Source organism: Leptonychotes weddellii, chromosome 16, assembly GCF_054177405.1.
Source record: "Leptonychotes weddellii isolate Sample4059 chromosome 16, ASM5417740v2, whole genome shotgun sequence".
Taxonomy (NCBI): domain Eukaryota; kingdom Metazoa; phylum Chordata; class Mammalia; order Carnivora; family Phocidae; genus Leptonychotes; species Leptonychotes weddellii.
Window position 1 is genome coordinate 42,343,995 of NC_138384.1, and position 13,806 is coordinate 42,357,800.

Consider the following 13,806-nt stretch of genomic DNA (forward strand, 5'->3'; position numbering starts at 1 on the left):
AACAGAGGGTGGGTGGTGAGCAGGGTCAGTCCCTTGGATGCCAGGTGGTGGAGCTGGGACTGTGTCCTATGGGTGATGGAGACCACAGACGGGTGGTGAACAAAGATCTCTGGGGGTCCCTTGTGGGGGGACTGAGGGCCCAGTGTGACCGAGAGGGGGGCCCTAGGAGCAGCTGGGGGGTGGGGACCCCGCCCCCTGACATCACTGTCACATTATTGCGCTAGGGTTGGCTGACCAATCAGCTGCTGCTTGCTGTTATAATGGGTCCTAGCAACGGGTCTGACCTTGGGCTAACAAGAGAGGAGACCCCAGCAGCGGGGAAAGTGTGAGGGGAGAGGGAGAGCCTGCAGGGCAGGTGAGTCCCCTGAGGGCAGGACTGTCTGGCTGGGCCCTGTGGGTGAAGGGAGGCAGGGGCTTCCAGGACCAACCCTAGATCCCTCAGCCCTAATCCCACCCCAGGGGCCACTGACCTGCCTGGCCCCGGCTGCTGGGACCTGCCCCAGCACCTGCTCACCTCTCCCTGGGCCTTATCCTTACATGCCTTGGGGGGACAGGGTGCAGGGAGAGTGGGCATAGCATGGGAGAAATGCCCCCACCCAGGATGGGGGTTCAGACCTGGTAGGAACAAGGTAATAAGGACAGATTTCTGTTGGGGGGGTGGACAAGGACAGCCCAGAATTTCAAGGAGGGAGGCAAAGACATGTAGCTGAACAGAGAGCTTCAGAGGGATGAGGGAGCCCAGGGACGTGCCTTTGAATCCTGGCTGGGCCTCTGTGCAGGGACCTCATTGTGTAGTCTGAGCCTCGGTCCCTCTCTGTCTGACGGGGACAGCGATCCCTAGTGTGAGCTGAGCTTAGCAACCCAGGGCAGGTCTGGGTGTTTAAGGAGGAGGACTCCCGCTGTCTGGGCATCCCCTCATTCCAGGCTCCTTCCACTAGCTGAACCCCAGAAGGCTGGCCTAGGGATAGGTGGGCGGGCTCACGATCGCGCGGGCCTCACTTGCCCTGTGCGGTAGCAACGTTGTCTTCCGTGGTGCACTCAGAGAGGGCAGGGGAGGGCTTCAAGTCACACAGCTGGGACTACTAACAAGGATAATAATGACCCTGCCACTGGTAACACAGACCACCTGCTGTGGGCCAGGCGCCATTTCAAATGCTTTCTAGGCATTAACTCAATTCTCAACAACCCGAGGAGGTGGTTTGCTCTTATAGTTGCTGGCCTCATCGTACAGATGAAGGGAATGAGGCGGAGAGCTTCAAGTCACTTGCCCCAGTCACTCAGCGCGTACGATGGGGAGTCGGGGTCTGACCCTGGGTTCGGCTCCAGGGTCTGGGTCCCCTTCATCCCCCCTTCCCGCTGCTCCCAACCCTAGCAGCTGCAGGAGCGTGGCCTGCTCTGCCTGCGCCCGGGTGCTGGGCGTAAGCCCTTTCCTTTGCAGGCCTGGCTCCCACATTTGTGGGGCCCGGTGCAAAATGAAACCACAGGGCCCCAGGTCGAATATCATTAAGAGTTTCAGTCAGTGTCAGAAGAGCATTAAGCCAAGAGCTGAGCCTTCCGAGCCTGGGGCCCCGTGTGGCTGCCTGGGTCACAAGCCGCCATCAAACCTTTACCCTGAAGACTCCTGAGCACCGCAGAAGGCACGTCAGTCACTATGCCCTTTATGCAGAGGAACAGGCTCAGAGAGGTACCTCACTCTGCCCCAGGTCACACGCAAGTCAGTGGCAGGGATGGGATGTGAGCCTGGGCCTGTGAGACTCCAAAGCCCCCTACCTCGTGTCGGATCATGTACCGGGGGTTTTTTGAGAAGGGGCGGGCCAGAGGGACTTCCCTTATATCCTTGGTGTCTCTCTCTCCCTGCCCTGTGCCAAGGCCCAGGAGAAGTGAGCGGCTCCCTCCTACCCCGCGGACGCTGAGAACCCCGCGTCCCGTGACTCTCCCCCAGCCCCCGCACCCTCTGAAGCGCTGGTCACCATGGCTACTTCGAAGTTGCCAGCAGTGCCCCGGGAGGAGGAGACCACCATCCTCATGGCCAAGGAAGAGCTGGAGGCCCTGCGCACGGCCTTCGAGTCGGGCGACCTCCCGCAGGCAGCCTCTCGCCTCCGGGAGCTACTGGCCTCCTCCGAGAGCATCCGCCTGGAGGTGGGCGTCACCGGCGAGTCGGGCGCTGGCAAGTCCTCCCTCATCAACGCCCTCCGCGGCCTGGGGGCCGAGGACCCCGGCGCGGCCCTCACGGGCGTCGTCGAAACCACAGCGCAGCCCTCGCCCTACCCGCACCCCCAGTTTCCCGACGTGACCCTGTGGGACCTGCCGGGGGCCGGCTCTCCGGGCTGCCCGGCTGACAAGTACCTGAAGCAGGTGGACTTCGGCCGCTATGACTTCTTCCTGCTGGTCTCCCCCCGCCGCTGCGGGGCCGTGGAGACCCGCTTGGCCTCGGAGATCCTGCGCCAGGGCAAGAAGTTCTACTTCGTGCGCACCAAGGTGGACGAGGACCTGGCGGCCACACGCACGCAGCGGCCCTCGGGCTTCAGCGAGGCGGCCGTCCTGCAGGAGATCCGCGACCACTGTGCCGAGCGGCTTCGGGTGGCTGGCGCGAGCGACCCCCGCATCTTCCTCGTGTCCAACCTGTCGCCGGTGCGCTACGACTTCCCGCTGCTCGTGTCCACCTGGGAGCACGACTTGCCGGCCCACCGGCGCCACGCCGGCCTGCTCTCGCTGCCCGCTGTCTCGCTGGAGGCCCTGCAGAAGAAGAAGGACATGCTGCAGAAGCAGGCGCTCAAGACGGCCCTGGTGTCGGGCGTGATCCAGGCCCTGCCCGTGCCGGGGCTGGCGGCCGCCTACGACGACGCGCTGCTCATCCGCTCGCTGCGCGGCTACCACCGCAGCTTTGGCCTGGATGAAGACTCGCTGGCCAAGCTGGCCGAGCAGGTGGGCAAGCAGGCGGGGGACCTGCGCTCTGTCATCCGCTCGCCACTGGCCAACGAGGTCTCGCCAGAAACCGTCCTGCGGCTCTACTCGCAGTCGTCCGACGGCGCCATGCGGGTGGCCCGCGCCTTTGAGAAGGGCATCCCCGTGTTCGGTACCCTGGTGGCCGGCGGCATCAGCTTCGGCACTGTCTACACCATGCTCCAGGGCTGCCTCAATGAGATGGCCGAGGACGCCCAGCGGGTCCGCATCAAGGCCCTGGAGGAGGACGAGCCGCAGTCTGAGGTCAGCCTGGAGGCGGCCGGTGACAATGGTGTGGAGAAGCGGGGCTCCGGGGAGGGAGGCTGTGAAGAAGCTCCGCTCTCGGTCCGCCGGAAGCTCGGCCTCCTCCTCAAGTATATTCTCGACAGCTGGAAGAAGCGTGACTTGTCAGAAGAGAAATGAGCGTGCGGCCCCCACCCCCTGCCTCACCCACAAACCAAGCCTTAACAAAACCAGCTGAACAAAGCCAGTGTAGTGAAAACGTGCCCTGCACTTGCTGAGGGCGCCAGCGCTCCCAACTCGGCGGGGCAGGGGGGGAGGTGTGCAGGCAGGGAGGCTCGGAGGGGTCTGAGGAGGCCTGTGGGACACACTGAACCGGGATGGGCCTTGCTCCGGGTGGGCAGAGCTTCAAGGTATGCATGGCGGGCCAAGGGCGCCTTGGTGGGATCTCTCTCCCTGGTCCCCTGGGAGCCAAGGGAGCTCTGTGGGGCAATAGCCCGGCCTGGATCCAAGACAGTGCGCGGGTAACTTAGTGGAGATTGGGGCTGGTTACGGTACTTATTTTTGCTGCCATCTCCGGTCCCTTTCTGGGAAGCCCCGTGTCCCACAGGCCTCCTCTGGGCGGGGGGAGGGGCGGCCAATCGGTGCCCAGGATCGGCCCAATGGTGCCTAGCAACCGGTTAAACAGGGCAGGGGACAGGGGACATCCTGGGCCGCCCGGCTGCTAGTGAGTGATGGTGGGTGTCGGGGGCTGGGGAAGGGGAGGCCCGATGGCCTTGGGCTGGAAGGCTGGTGGGCTCTTTCTTTGCCCACCAAAGGAGAGAGGGGGCAGAGGGCGAATCCCGCCACCTAGAACACGTCGTTTTGGAGAGCGTGCAGGTGTGTGTGCGGGAATGTGTGTGGCGATAAGCTTTCCGGTGTGTCTGTGATTGGGAGGAGCATGGGTAAGTGTCCGGGATTTTGATGCTGTGGGTCTGAGGTTGTGAGCGGTCTGCCGACTGGGGTTTCACCCGCTGGGTCCGCATGGCTGTGTGGGTGCACGAGTGCTGGGGTCGTGCTGAAGGCCATGGGGCCGAGCCAGGCGGCGGGGGCATGTGGCTGCAGGTGTCGCTGGGCAGGCGCAACACGGGGTGAGGGGGTCTGTGTCTGTGAAACCAAGCCCCGGGCACTCCCTCTTGCTTTGTCCTTGGCTCTTCGGTGGGAATGCAAAAGTGAACCTGACCCCCTCCTACCCGCTCAAGCCTGACCTCACGTGCCAAGCCAAGGGTCACATACGTATAGAAGATTAAAAAACTACCTGATTAGGGTCTTTGGACAGGACAAGGGCTGCCCGGAGGGCTTCTGTGGACTTGGACACGGGGTCAGGGAAGGGTCGGATTTAGGTGTCTTTGAGAAAGGTGAGTTTCCAGGAATTCGCAAGAAGGCTCCGGAAGCTGTGTACAAGGCCGGTGGTGGAGTGGGGACTGCAGTGCAGGGGAGGTGGCCTCACCCCTAGGTGTTCACAAATACCACCTATGGGTACTCCCAGATCTGGGGATGGTTCTATTTGGGGCCTCAAATGACCTTGAACCTAGGAAACAGTTCCATACAAAGAGGGGCCACTTTCACTTGGAGGATTAAAGGGGGTGCCAGTCCGCTCTGCCGAAGAGCTCTGTGCAACAGGATTCTTCTCTTTATGGAAGGCCTTCCCAGTGGCTCTGCCAGGACTACTTTTGGGTTCACATGGACCTTTCTGCACCCATGAGGGTATGGGGGATAATGGTAGGGAAATCCCAGACCCCCAGATACGAGGACAGATGGTCCACTCCAAATCTGTTCTCAAAAATCCAGCTCACGTCTCTACAGCTGTGCACCCTCAGACATCATCCGAAACACAGGACTCATGGGCTCCGCCCGAGTGGCTGGGATGGAAAGGGCAGGCATGAATAGTGATGCTCCCTACACAGGTTAAGATCAACTGGTCGCCCTGTCCTGTCCTTTCTGCCTCCAGCTCTCCCTTTCCCCTCCCCCATCTCTACCCCCTCAGCCTCTGTTTTAGCATAGGCCTCACCCTCTCCACCAGCTCCTGCCCCTGCCCCTTGCCTCATCTCCCAGGCTCCAGTGTCATTCCCCAAAGGCCACAGGGGGCTCTTCAATGTCCACCGTGCACCTCTCCCTTCCCTGCTCAATACCCTTCCATGGTACCCCAGAGAAAGATCAAGCTCAGCCTGATGCTCCAAGCCCTTCCCAAGCTGGTCTCTGAAGCTTGTCAACAGAAAGACCCTGAGTCTTCCTAAAACAGGGGGAGTCATCGCTCCACTTCACAGGTGAGGAACCGAACAGATAGGGGAAATAAAGTCTGCAGAGGGGACATGACCCACCCACCGGCACCCAAGTCCCTGGCACGGCCGGGACTGGTTGCAGTCATGCATTCCCAGTGTCAGCGCTGGTGCCCCAGGCCATCACACCAGTGAGGACTCTGAGGCTCAGAGGCCGGGCGGGGCTTGTGGTTCCCCGAGCAGATGTGGGTACTCGGAAGCCAGCAGCACTGGGCGCAGCGTCTTCACAAGTACACCAGGCCTGTCCCGCCGAGTCTCTTTTCCTGGTGCTGGAGCTGCAGTGCCCAAAGAGGTCCTGCCTGGCCCAGAGCGGGTGCTCAGCTGTGCAAGGATGGGGTGGGGAGGTTGTATGGCAAAAGGATGGGAGGGCGCTGATCCATGTCCTGGCTCCAGTGCAGGCTGGAAGACATTTAGTGAGCGACTTTTACCTCCCCGTGCCTCGGTTTCCTACTCTGCACAGTGGGGACTTAATGAAATGATGCTTGTGGCTAGAACAGTGGCTGGCCCCGAGTACACAGTGAACAAACAAACATTAACTGCTATCGGCGATAATGACGGGTCCAGCTCTTCATTACTGCCCTATATTGCTGATCAGAGTGCCTGGTGCACAGTAAATGCCATACAATGTTATTTAAGAATTTGAATTCTAGGGGCCCCTGGCTGGCTAGGGCAGTGGAGCGTGCGACTCTTGATCTCAGGGTTGGGAGTTTGAGCCCCATGTTGGGTGTAGAGATTACTTAAAACTAAAATCTTAAAAAAAAAAAAAAAAAGAATTGAATTCTATGATCATAAGACCCAATTCCCATTCCCAACACTCCATGCACTAGCTGGGGGCCTTGGGCAACTGATTTCTCCTCTCACTGCCAAATGTGGCTAGTAAGGGAATCTCCTTTTCCGGCTGTTAGGAGGATTTTCTGAGATACTCCAGGAGGAGAACCTGGCAGTGATGAATAAAAGCGAAGCGACCTCAAGCATTTAGCACCGGGCCTGGCATATGGTTGCACTCTCAGTACGATGGCTGGTGACGCCTCAAGTACTTGGGGCATGCTGAGGGATGTAGAGAAGAGAGGGCAAGTGCTCCCTTACCTGTCCTGTTGAAGGTCACCGATCCTGAAGACGGAGGCCTGGATGTCGGGTAGCCCATGGCGAGCAGAGTCTTCCAGTCGAGCCTCAGCCTGTCCAAGATCCCGGAGCTATGGAGGGACACCAGTGCTCTGAAGGGAGCCTTCGAGGAGGGCGACCTGTCGGCAGTAGCCGCCAAGCTGCAGACCACACTTCATTCGCTGGAGAATGCCAGGCTGGACATTGGCATTACCGGGGGCACGGGCTCAGGCAAGTTGACCTTTGTCAATACCATCAGGGGGCTGGGAGACGAGGACCCCAAATCGGCCTACACGGGCGTGGTGGAAATGACGGTGGGGCCCACGCCATACGCACACCCTAAGTACCCCAACGTCATCACCTGGGACCTGCCGGGCATCAGCACGCCCACCTTCCAGGCTGAAAAATACCTCCAGCGGGTGCTGCCGGCCCGTTACGACTTCTTCATCATCATCACCTCGGATGATGTGATGAGCTTCACCGCCCACCACGCCCAGCTGGCCCGTGAGATCCTGCAGCTGGGCAAGCGCTTCTACCTCATCCGCTCCAAGGTGGACGTGGACATCGCCGCCTCCCGCAGCCGGCGCCCCAGCACCTTCTCAGAGGAGAGAGTGCTCAGCCAGATCCGGGAGGACTGTTGGCGGCGGCTGGAGGGTGAGGGGCAGGCTCTGGGCGGCTGGGCCGGGTGGATTCTGGAGGGACCGCCGGCCCCTTCCCCTTCCTCCTCCAGCGGAGGCCCGCAGTGGGGAAAGGGGTCGTCCAATGTCACACTGCGTGACCCAGCTCGGCCCCGCAGTGAAGTGATGCTCACAGCTGCCATTCATTTCCTGAGAGTTGGCGCTTCTCAGTCACAGGTGACAGAGACCAATCACCTGCATTAAGGAAACAGGCCGTGTGCTGGCTCGTGTATTTGCCAAGTTAGAGCAGTGCAAATGCACCATTTTCATGCACTCACTTCACCACCACAGCATCCCTAGGAGGGAGGTGCAATTATCCTTCCCCTCCTTTGATCTGGTAACCTGCCCAAGGCCACGCGGGTGGTAGGGAGCAAGGCTGGGATCGGAACTCAGGCAGCCTGGCTCCGGGGCCAACACTCTCCAGCCTCGTGCCGTGCGCTCCTGGCAAGTGCTCGAGCCTTGGCAGCTGTCAGGACACCGTGGCCTGCCCCGGCGCCAAAACCGCTCGGTGCTCTTGTCTCCCGCAGCGGGGGGCCTGAAGGACCCCAAGGTCTTCCTGCTCTCCACGTTTGAGTTGGGCAAGTACGACTTCCACCGGCTGGAGGAGGTGATGGCGAAGGACCTCGAGAGCCACGAGCGGCACGTGCTTCTGCTGGCCATGCCTGCCGTCTCCGAGCCCGTCCTAGAGAGGAAGGCAGCCTCGCTACGGCAGCTCATCTGGCTGGTGGCCGCAGTGGCCTGTGGCGTCAACCCGAGCCCCGTGCCGGGTGTCCAGGATGTGGCGTGTGACCTACACAGGCTCATCGACTCCCTGGAAGGCTACCGCCGCAGCTTTGGCCTGGACAAGGACTCCCTTGTCACGCTGGCGGGCCAGACGGGCCAACCCCTGCACAAGATCCTGGAGGCGGCACGGGGCCCGAAGACCGTCACCGAGGCGCTGGTGGTGGAACTGCTGGGCCAGACCTCCCGGGATGCCTCTGCTTTCACCCAGGAGCTCCTCAACGTGCCCGTCCTCGGCACCCTGGCCACCTGTGGCCTCTCCTTCGCCACCATCTACCAGATGCTCCGCACGTCTCTGGACGAGGCAGTCAAGGACGCCCAGAGAGTGCTGCTTCAGGCCTTCCTCGATGACTCCTGACCATGAGCTCCCGGAGAGATCCGATCAATGATCCCAGCCCTGAGCCTAGACCAGCTGGAGGTGGCAGTGAAGGACTGGGAAGATACAGGTTCTATCTGTCCCCAGGCTGGGTGGTGTCGGGGGATGGAAAGAAACTCAAGCTCCAACTCTCCTGGACTGAGCCCGTGTGCTGTGTTTGTGCTTTTGAGCCCTGGGTCTTATGCCCTCTCTGGCCACTGCCCCCACCTTCCCTGCTCTGAACCCCCACAGCAACCAGTAGTGCCCCCTGGGATGGAGAGGGAGGGGGCAGGACATGGGACAAGGGAGGGAGGAACTCCGTCGTCTAGCTAGAGAAGGCACTTTGGAAGGTGTTGGTGTAGGTCAGGGCAGTGGGGCAAAGGGTTCAGAAGCATTTCCCTAAGAGGACAGTGAACGTCACAGCTCGGAAGGGCCTTGAGGATCATCAAGGGAGGTTCTTGCCTAACGTTTTCTCGGTCAGCAAGTGGCAGGGCCAGAGCCTGCCCTGGGTCTCGGGCCTCCCAAACCTTAGCGCCTCGCTCTTGAGAGATCTGCTCAAGAGAGAGAAAACACTCCTGGCTTGAGTGTTTTCTTCAACACCCCCCGGGATTCCCATGACAAGGACACCAGGACTGTATGGGTATGCCCAAGGGCAGGAGGAAGGCAGGGAGACCAAAGGGGTATGGAGTAGCGGGCAGACTCGGCTGGTGACTGGAACCAATGTGAAGGGTGGAACAGCAGGATTTGAAGGTCAGGACTAGTTGGGGTTGGGTGAGGTGGCCAGACCAATTTGGAGACATACTTTGGGAAACACCAAGCTAAGACGTAGCCTATTTAAACTGAGATGAGGGTAGGTCCTATATTGAAGTGTATGGTGTATCTGACTGAGAGTCAGTTCTGGATTTAAAGGTAGAGACTACTTTTAAACAAGGGTAGATGAAGTCTGTGGGGAAAGGAAGCCACCATATTTAACCAACAGTAGGCACTGTGTGTAAGTAAGGTAGGAGTATTTGCATAAGGGTAGAAGCTGTTTCAACACAGGGTAAGTACTATCTTGAACCGGGATATGTTCTATTTTTTAAGCATGTATTGAATTAGGCATTGCATTTAACTAGGCATTTCACCGAAGGCAGGCACTGTCCCCAACTGAAAGCAGAGGACATGAGGGTAGGAACTGCATTTAGCCAAAAGAGGGCACTGTATTTTCCTGTCAGTACCACGGAGATGGGAGGCTTGATGTCATCCCAGGAAACAGAATACCCCTTTCTAGGGGCTTCCTCCTTAGCAGAGACTGGTCTCCATCTGCTCCTGCCAACTCTATGACCTACAGTGGATGTGCTCCCATGGGACGTTCACTCAGGCTCCAATGGTGGCTGCAGGTACTCTGCCCCCAAAGGCTGGGACCCCAATTTGCCCTGGTCCCCAGGACAGCATGCTGGGGAAAGGGGAAGAAGAGAAGCACCAGAACAGGCTTGCGTGACTGTTTTTATTCGAACCACCAGATCTGCCCCAACGAAGAGCTCCCCAGACCCTGCTGCACCTTATAGGAAAGGGCTTACAGTCAGGGAGGAGGAACCTGTTGCTCCTGTCCCTGCAGAGGGAGGTCAAGATGGAACCTGGGATTCTTGGGGACCATTCAGACTACTCCCACTGCCTGTCCCTGCGGGGAACTGAGGATGGGCCGCCCTGTCCCAGGTTGGAGGTGGGATCTCAAGGTTGCCCCCTGAACAATACTCCACTGAGGGCGGGGGGGCCTGGCCCTGGACACCTCATGTCTCTGGGCGAGAATGTCGCGGTCCCTCATCCATCAGGCCTGCTGCCACTCTCCAGCCCACCAGGGGGGTAGGACACGTGTGCTCCCTCACCATCCATGGGGACCCAGAAGTGGGTTCTCTGCATGACGTGCCTTCCCTCGGCCTCAGGCCAGCAGGCGGCTGTACTCTGCCAGGGCAGAGGACTTCTTCACGCCGTCCCAGATCCGGGCAGCGTAGTGGAACCTGTGGGAGGAGGTCAGCAGTCAGCTGCCCTGGCTGTGGCCGGCCAGCCTTGCACTGACCCCGGTCAGGTGGGAGAACAGGTCCTGCGTACGCCCCGTACGCCCCGAGAGAAGAGCCTCCTTGGTCGGGACGCAGGGGAGACGGTAATGCTGACGGGACTGGCCGGGTTCTCAGACCTCACCCAGGGTGAGCCGAGCTGAAGGTGCCCGGTCTGGACCCCAGGCCTCAGGCCCCAACTCCGAGTCCAAACTTCTCCCCACTCCACTCGGTGTTGGCCTTTGTGGGTTGGCTTTCTACCTCTATCTCCCTCCAGAGTCTTCTAATGATGAGTCTAACAGCTGCGTGACCCTCGCCACCCCGAGCTCTGCCATAGGCAGTGAGAGGAACAGAGCTCCCGGCCCCTTCTGGCCACAGCCGACCGCAGACCCCGGGGAGCCACGCTAGAGCTGCCCCGAGCCGAGCCATCTCCCTCTCAAATGTGTGTCTCCCGGAAAGGAGATGGTGCCGACCTGGATCTGGCAGACCTGCCGTGGGCTCCGGACACAGAGTCGTGTGAAGTCGGGGCTGGGGGGGCTCAGGGCTCTGTGAGAGCAGGGGAGAGAAAGCTAGTCGGCAGAGAAGGAGGGAAGGTGGAGGGGGACAGTGCGACTGTGCCATCCGGTGAGAGCTGGAGAATGCAGCTGCTGTGGGGACATCCCAGTGTCCCCTCCTGTGAGGCCACACTTTCTGTCCTCAGGGCCTCAGAATAAACACTCCTCAGGCTGACTGGGCTCCCTGTTCCTACTCCTCACTATCAAATGACACCTGGCCACAGGTGTGTGACGGTGCTATGTGACATTTCCTTTCTCTGAGCCTAGATTTCCCCACTAGGAAAACTGGTGACAAGACTTCAACCCTGCTGCCTACTGGGGAGGACTCAAGATCACATGACGCAGCATGCTGCCCGGCATGGAAGCAATCATCGATGTTTCAGAAAAGGAAGCTGAGATGGGGAGAGATCACTGAGACCTTCCTCTTGCCTGCACCAGGGTGGGGCCCTCACGCCGACCCCTCTGCCAAGAGCTCTTACCAGTTCTTCTCAGTGAGGATTGTGTGTGACAGCTGTGGCCGGGCCATGGACATCACTTGGCTCCGGAGCTTGCTCACCAAGGACTGGAAACTGGGGTGGCCCCGGTACCCAGGGAGCAGGGAGAAGAGCGGGCTGGAACCAGGTCCTGGAACGTTGAGGTGAGGAGGATAAGAAGGCCAGCCTGCCAAGAGAGGGCCTTTCCTTTCTCCCGGTCACCCAGCATCCTGGGCTGGAATGCCAGGAGTACCTCCCCGTTCAGACCCAGCCCAGCTCTTCCTGTACTTCCACGACTCGGACACACACTCCTAAGAAAGGGTCCAAGCACCTTCGGGACAAGCCAGAGTCTCCCCTCAGACCAGTGTGGGTCCCTACCACCCCACACCAGGGCATCCTGTGTCTCCCTCCAGGGGGAACCATACCTGCTCTTGGTGGGTTTTCGCTCTCTGCTTCGCTGTCCATGAAGGGCACCAGGAACAAGTTGACCTCAGAGTCCAGGAAGTCAGCTGGGAGCCCAGGGAAGACATTGCACTGTAACATGGACAGAGTACCTGGAGGAGAGAACCCATCAGCCTGCAGGTACTATGCTGAAGGGCAGGGGAGGTACATGGATGAGCGTCAAGTTAGGGTCAGGAGGCCAGTCTGGACATCTGGGCCACGGGATCAAATCAGGAATCAAGAGGCCGTTGGCCAGCTTGGGGGTGGTTCAGGGACCCTCACCCTTGTAACGCAAGTGGGAGTGAGCCATGAGCTGGTCAATCATCAGGTGCATCTGTCGCAGCTTTCGAGGACAGAAGTCTTCTCGGCGAGCTTTGTTCTGCAGGAAGACTGAGGGGTGGGAAGAGAGATGCAGTCCTGTGAGGCTGTTGGGGCTTGGCTGTGTGGACTTCCCCTCTCATGCCAAAGATCTGCCATTACCCCTGGGCTCAGAGCACTCGTGAATGTTTACATGACAGTTACTTTGCTTTAGCACCAGGCCCTGTGCTGGGTGGTGCTGGGGACCCAGACGTGAGTCAGATGTGGTTTCCGCCCCCAAGGAGCCCCTGGTCTGATGGAAACAACAGAAGAGGAAGACCGGCACAGGCTCAGAAGTAAGCCGGGAAGGCACCAGGGGCTTGGTGAGACAGAGGAAGTAGGGAAATCTCGGCCTAGGGTGACCTAAATGAACTAGACCTTCGTAGAAGAGCAGTGTGTGGGCAGAGCACAGCGGAGCAAGGACAAGGACGGAGCGGACACAGGCTCGGCTTGCATGCGGCTGAGGGAGGGGGAGCAGGGTGCCTAGGGCCACTCGGGTTACTGCAACACTCACTCCCTGAGTCTGTGCCGGGGACGCCAGGGTCACAGAAATGGGCATACGTGGGTCCTGTCCGCAAAAGGCTCTCATTCGGATCAGGAGCCGGACCCAGACTCGGGGTTTGTACCCTTGGTGGCCGGGTGGGACCCTCAGAGGAAGGAGCATCTATTCTGCTCTTTCTTCCTCCCAGCTCCCCACTTCCCCAGTGCTCCCTGTTTCTGCCCCCCATTCCTCCTCTGCCCACCCCTCCAGCCCCCAGAAAGTCTCTCACCCAGGTGGGGGTAGTACTCAGTGCCTTCATCGGAGCCTGACGAGCTGCTGGACTCATGGCTGGGGGATGGGGTGGAGGGCTTCACCATCTCTGCTGTCTGGAGGAACCTGGGGTTTGGGGTGAGAGGTTGGAGCTCTGGCACTGGCACCCCCATCCCACAGCCTAGGGACAGAGCTCTTTGTGGGTCTGATAAAAACTACAACCACACTCAGATAAACGCTGCATCCACACCCCATTTCTCACACAATTTTAGGGAATTCAGAGACAACTCTCTCAGACACCAATCCATGGACCCCTGCCAGATGTGTGCATTTTTTAATGAGCTTATGCTATTAAAAAAAATACTTCTAACAACAACAAAAAAAAACCAACAGGGGCGCCTGGGTGGCTTAGCCGTTAAGCGTCTGCCTTCGGCTCAGGCCGTGATCCTGGAGTCTGGGATCGAGCCCCGCATCGGGCTCCCTGCTTGGCGGGAAGCCTGCTTCTCCCTCCCCCGCTCCCCCTGCTTGTGTTCCCTCTCTCGCTGTCTCTCTGTTAAAAAATAAGCAAAAAATCTTAAAAAAAAAAACAACCCAACGAAAAATACTTCCATTTTTTTTGTTTTTTTTAAAGATTTTATTTATTTATTTGAGAGAGAGAGAATGAGAGACAGAGAGCACGAGAGGGAAGAGGGCAGAGGGAGAAGCAGACCCCCTGCTGAGCAGGGAGCCCGATGTGGGACTCGATCCCGGGACTCCAGGATCATGACCTGAGCCGAAGGCAGT

General features: G+C 59.4%; 3 protein-coding genes across 3 annotated transcripts in view; 2 read left to right on the forward strand and 1 right to left on the reverse strand.

Annotated features, from left to right (window-relative positions):
• The first annotated feature begins 1,971 nt into the window (after positions 1-1,971).
• On the forward strand, positions 1,972-3,366 carry IRGC (immunity related GTPase cinema). Its single transcript, XM_006731969.2, has one exon. It carries the CDS (start codon positions 1,972-1,974, stop codon positions 3,364-3,366), a length of 1,395 nt encoding a protein of 464 aa, XP_006732032.1.
• A 3,277-nt stretch (positions 3,367-6,643) lies between these two features.
• LOC102748042 (interferon-inducible GTPase 5) lies at positions 6,644-8,417 on the forward strand. Its single transcript, XM_006732004.2, has 2 exons — positions 6,644-7,256; positions 7,807-8,417. Exons 1-2 carry the CDS (start codon positions 6,644-6,646, stop codon positions 8,415-8,417), a joined length of 1,224 nt encoding a protein of 407 aa, XP_006732067.2.
• A 1,469-nt stretch (positions 8,418-9,886) lies between these two features.
• Positions 9,887-13,806, reverse strand: part of SMG9 (SMG9 nonsense mediated mRNA decay factor) — a 15,107-nt gene continuing 11,187 nt past the window's right edge. The window contains 5 exon segments of the mRNA XM_081807901.1: positions 9,887-10,411; positions 11,481-11,625; positions 11,900-12,028; positions 12,198-12,305; positions 13,043-13,238. Coding sequence (XP_081664027.1) covers positions 10,333-10,411; positions 11,481-11,625; positions 11,900-12,028; positions 12,198-12,305; positions 13,043-13,238 — 657 coding nt within the window. The 3' untranslated portion in view covers positions 9,887-10,332.

What these genes read in the sequence shown, in the direction of transcription:
- IRGC (XM_006731969.2), top strand. Translation starts at nt 1,972, where the DNA reads ATGGCTACTTCGAAGTTGCCAGCAGTGCCCCGGGAGGAGGAGACCACC.
- LOC102748042 (XM_006732004.2), top strand. Translation starts at nt 6,644, where the DNA reads ATGGCGAGCAGAGTCTTCCAGTCGAGCCTCAGCCTGTCCAAGATCCCG. An exon ending in CTGTTGGCGGCGGCTGGAGG is followed by an intron (nt 7,257 to 7,806) that starts GTGAGGGGCAGG and finishes TGTCTCCCGCAG; the next exon opens with CGGGGGGCCTGAAGGACCCC.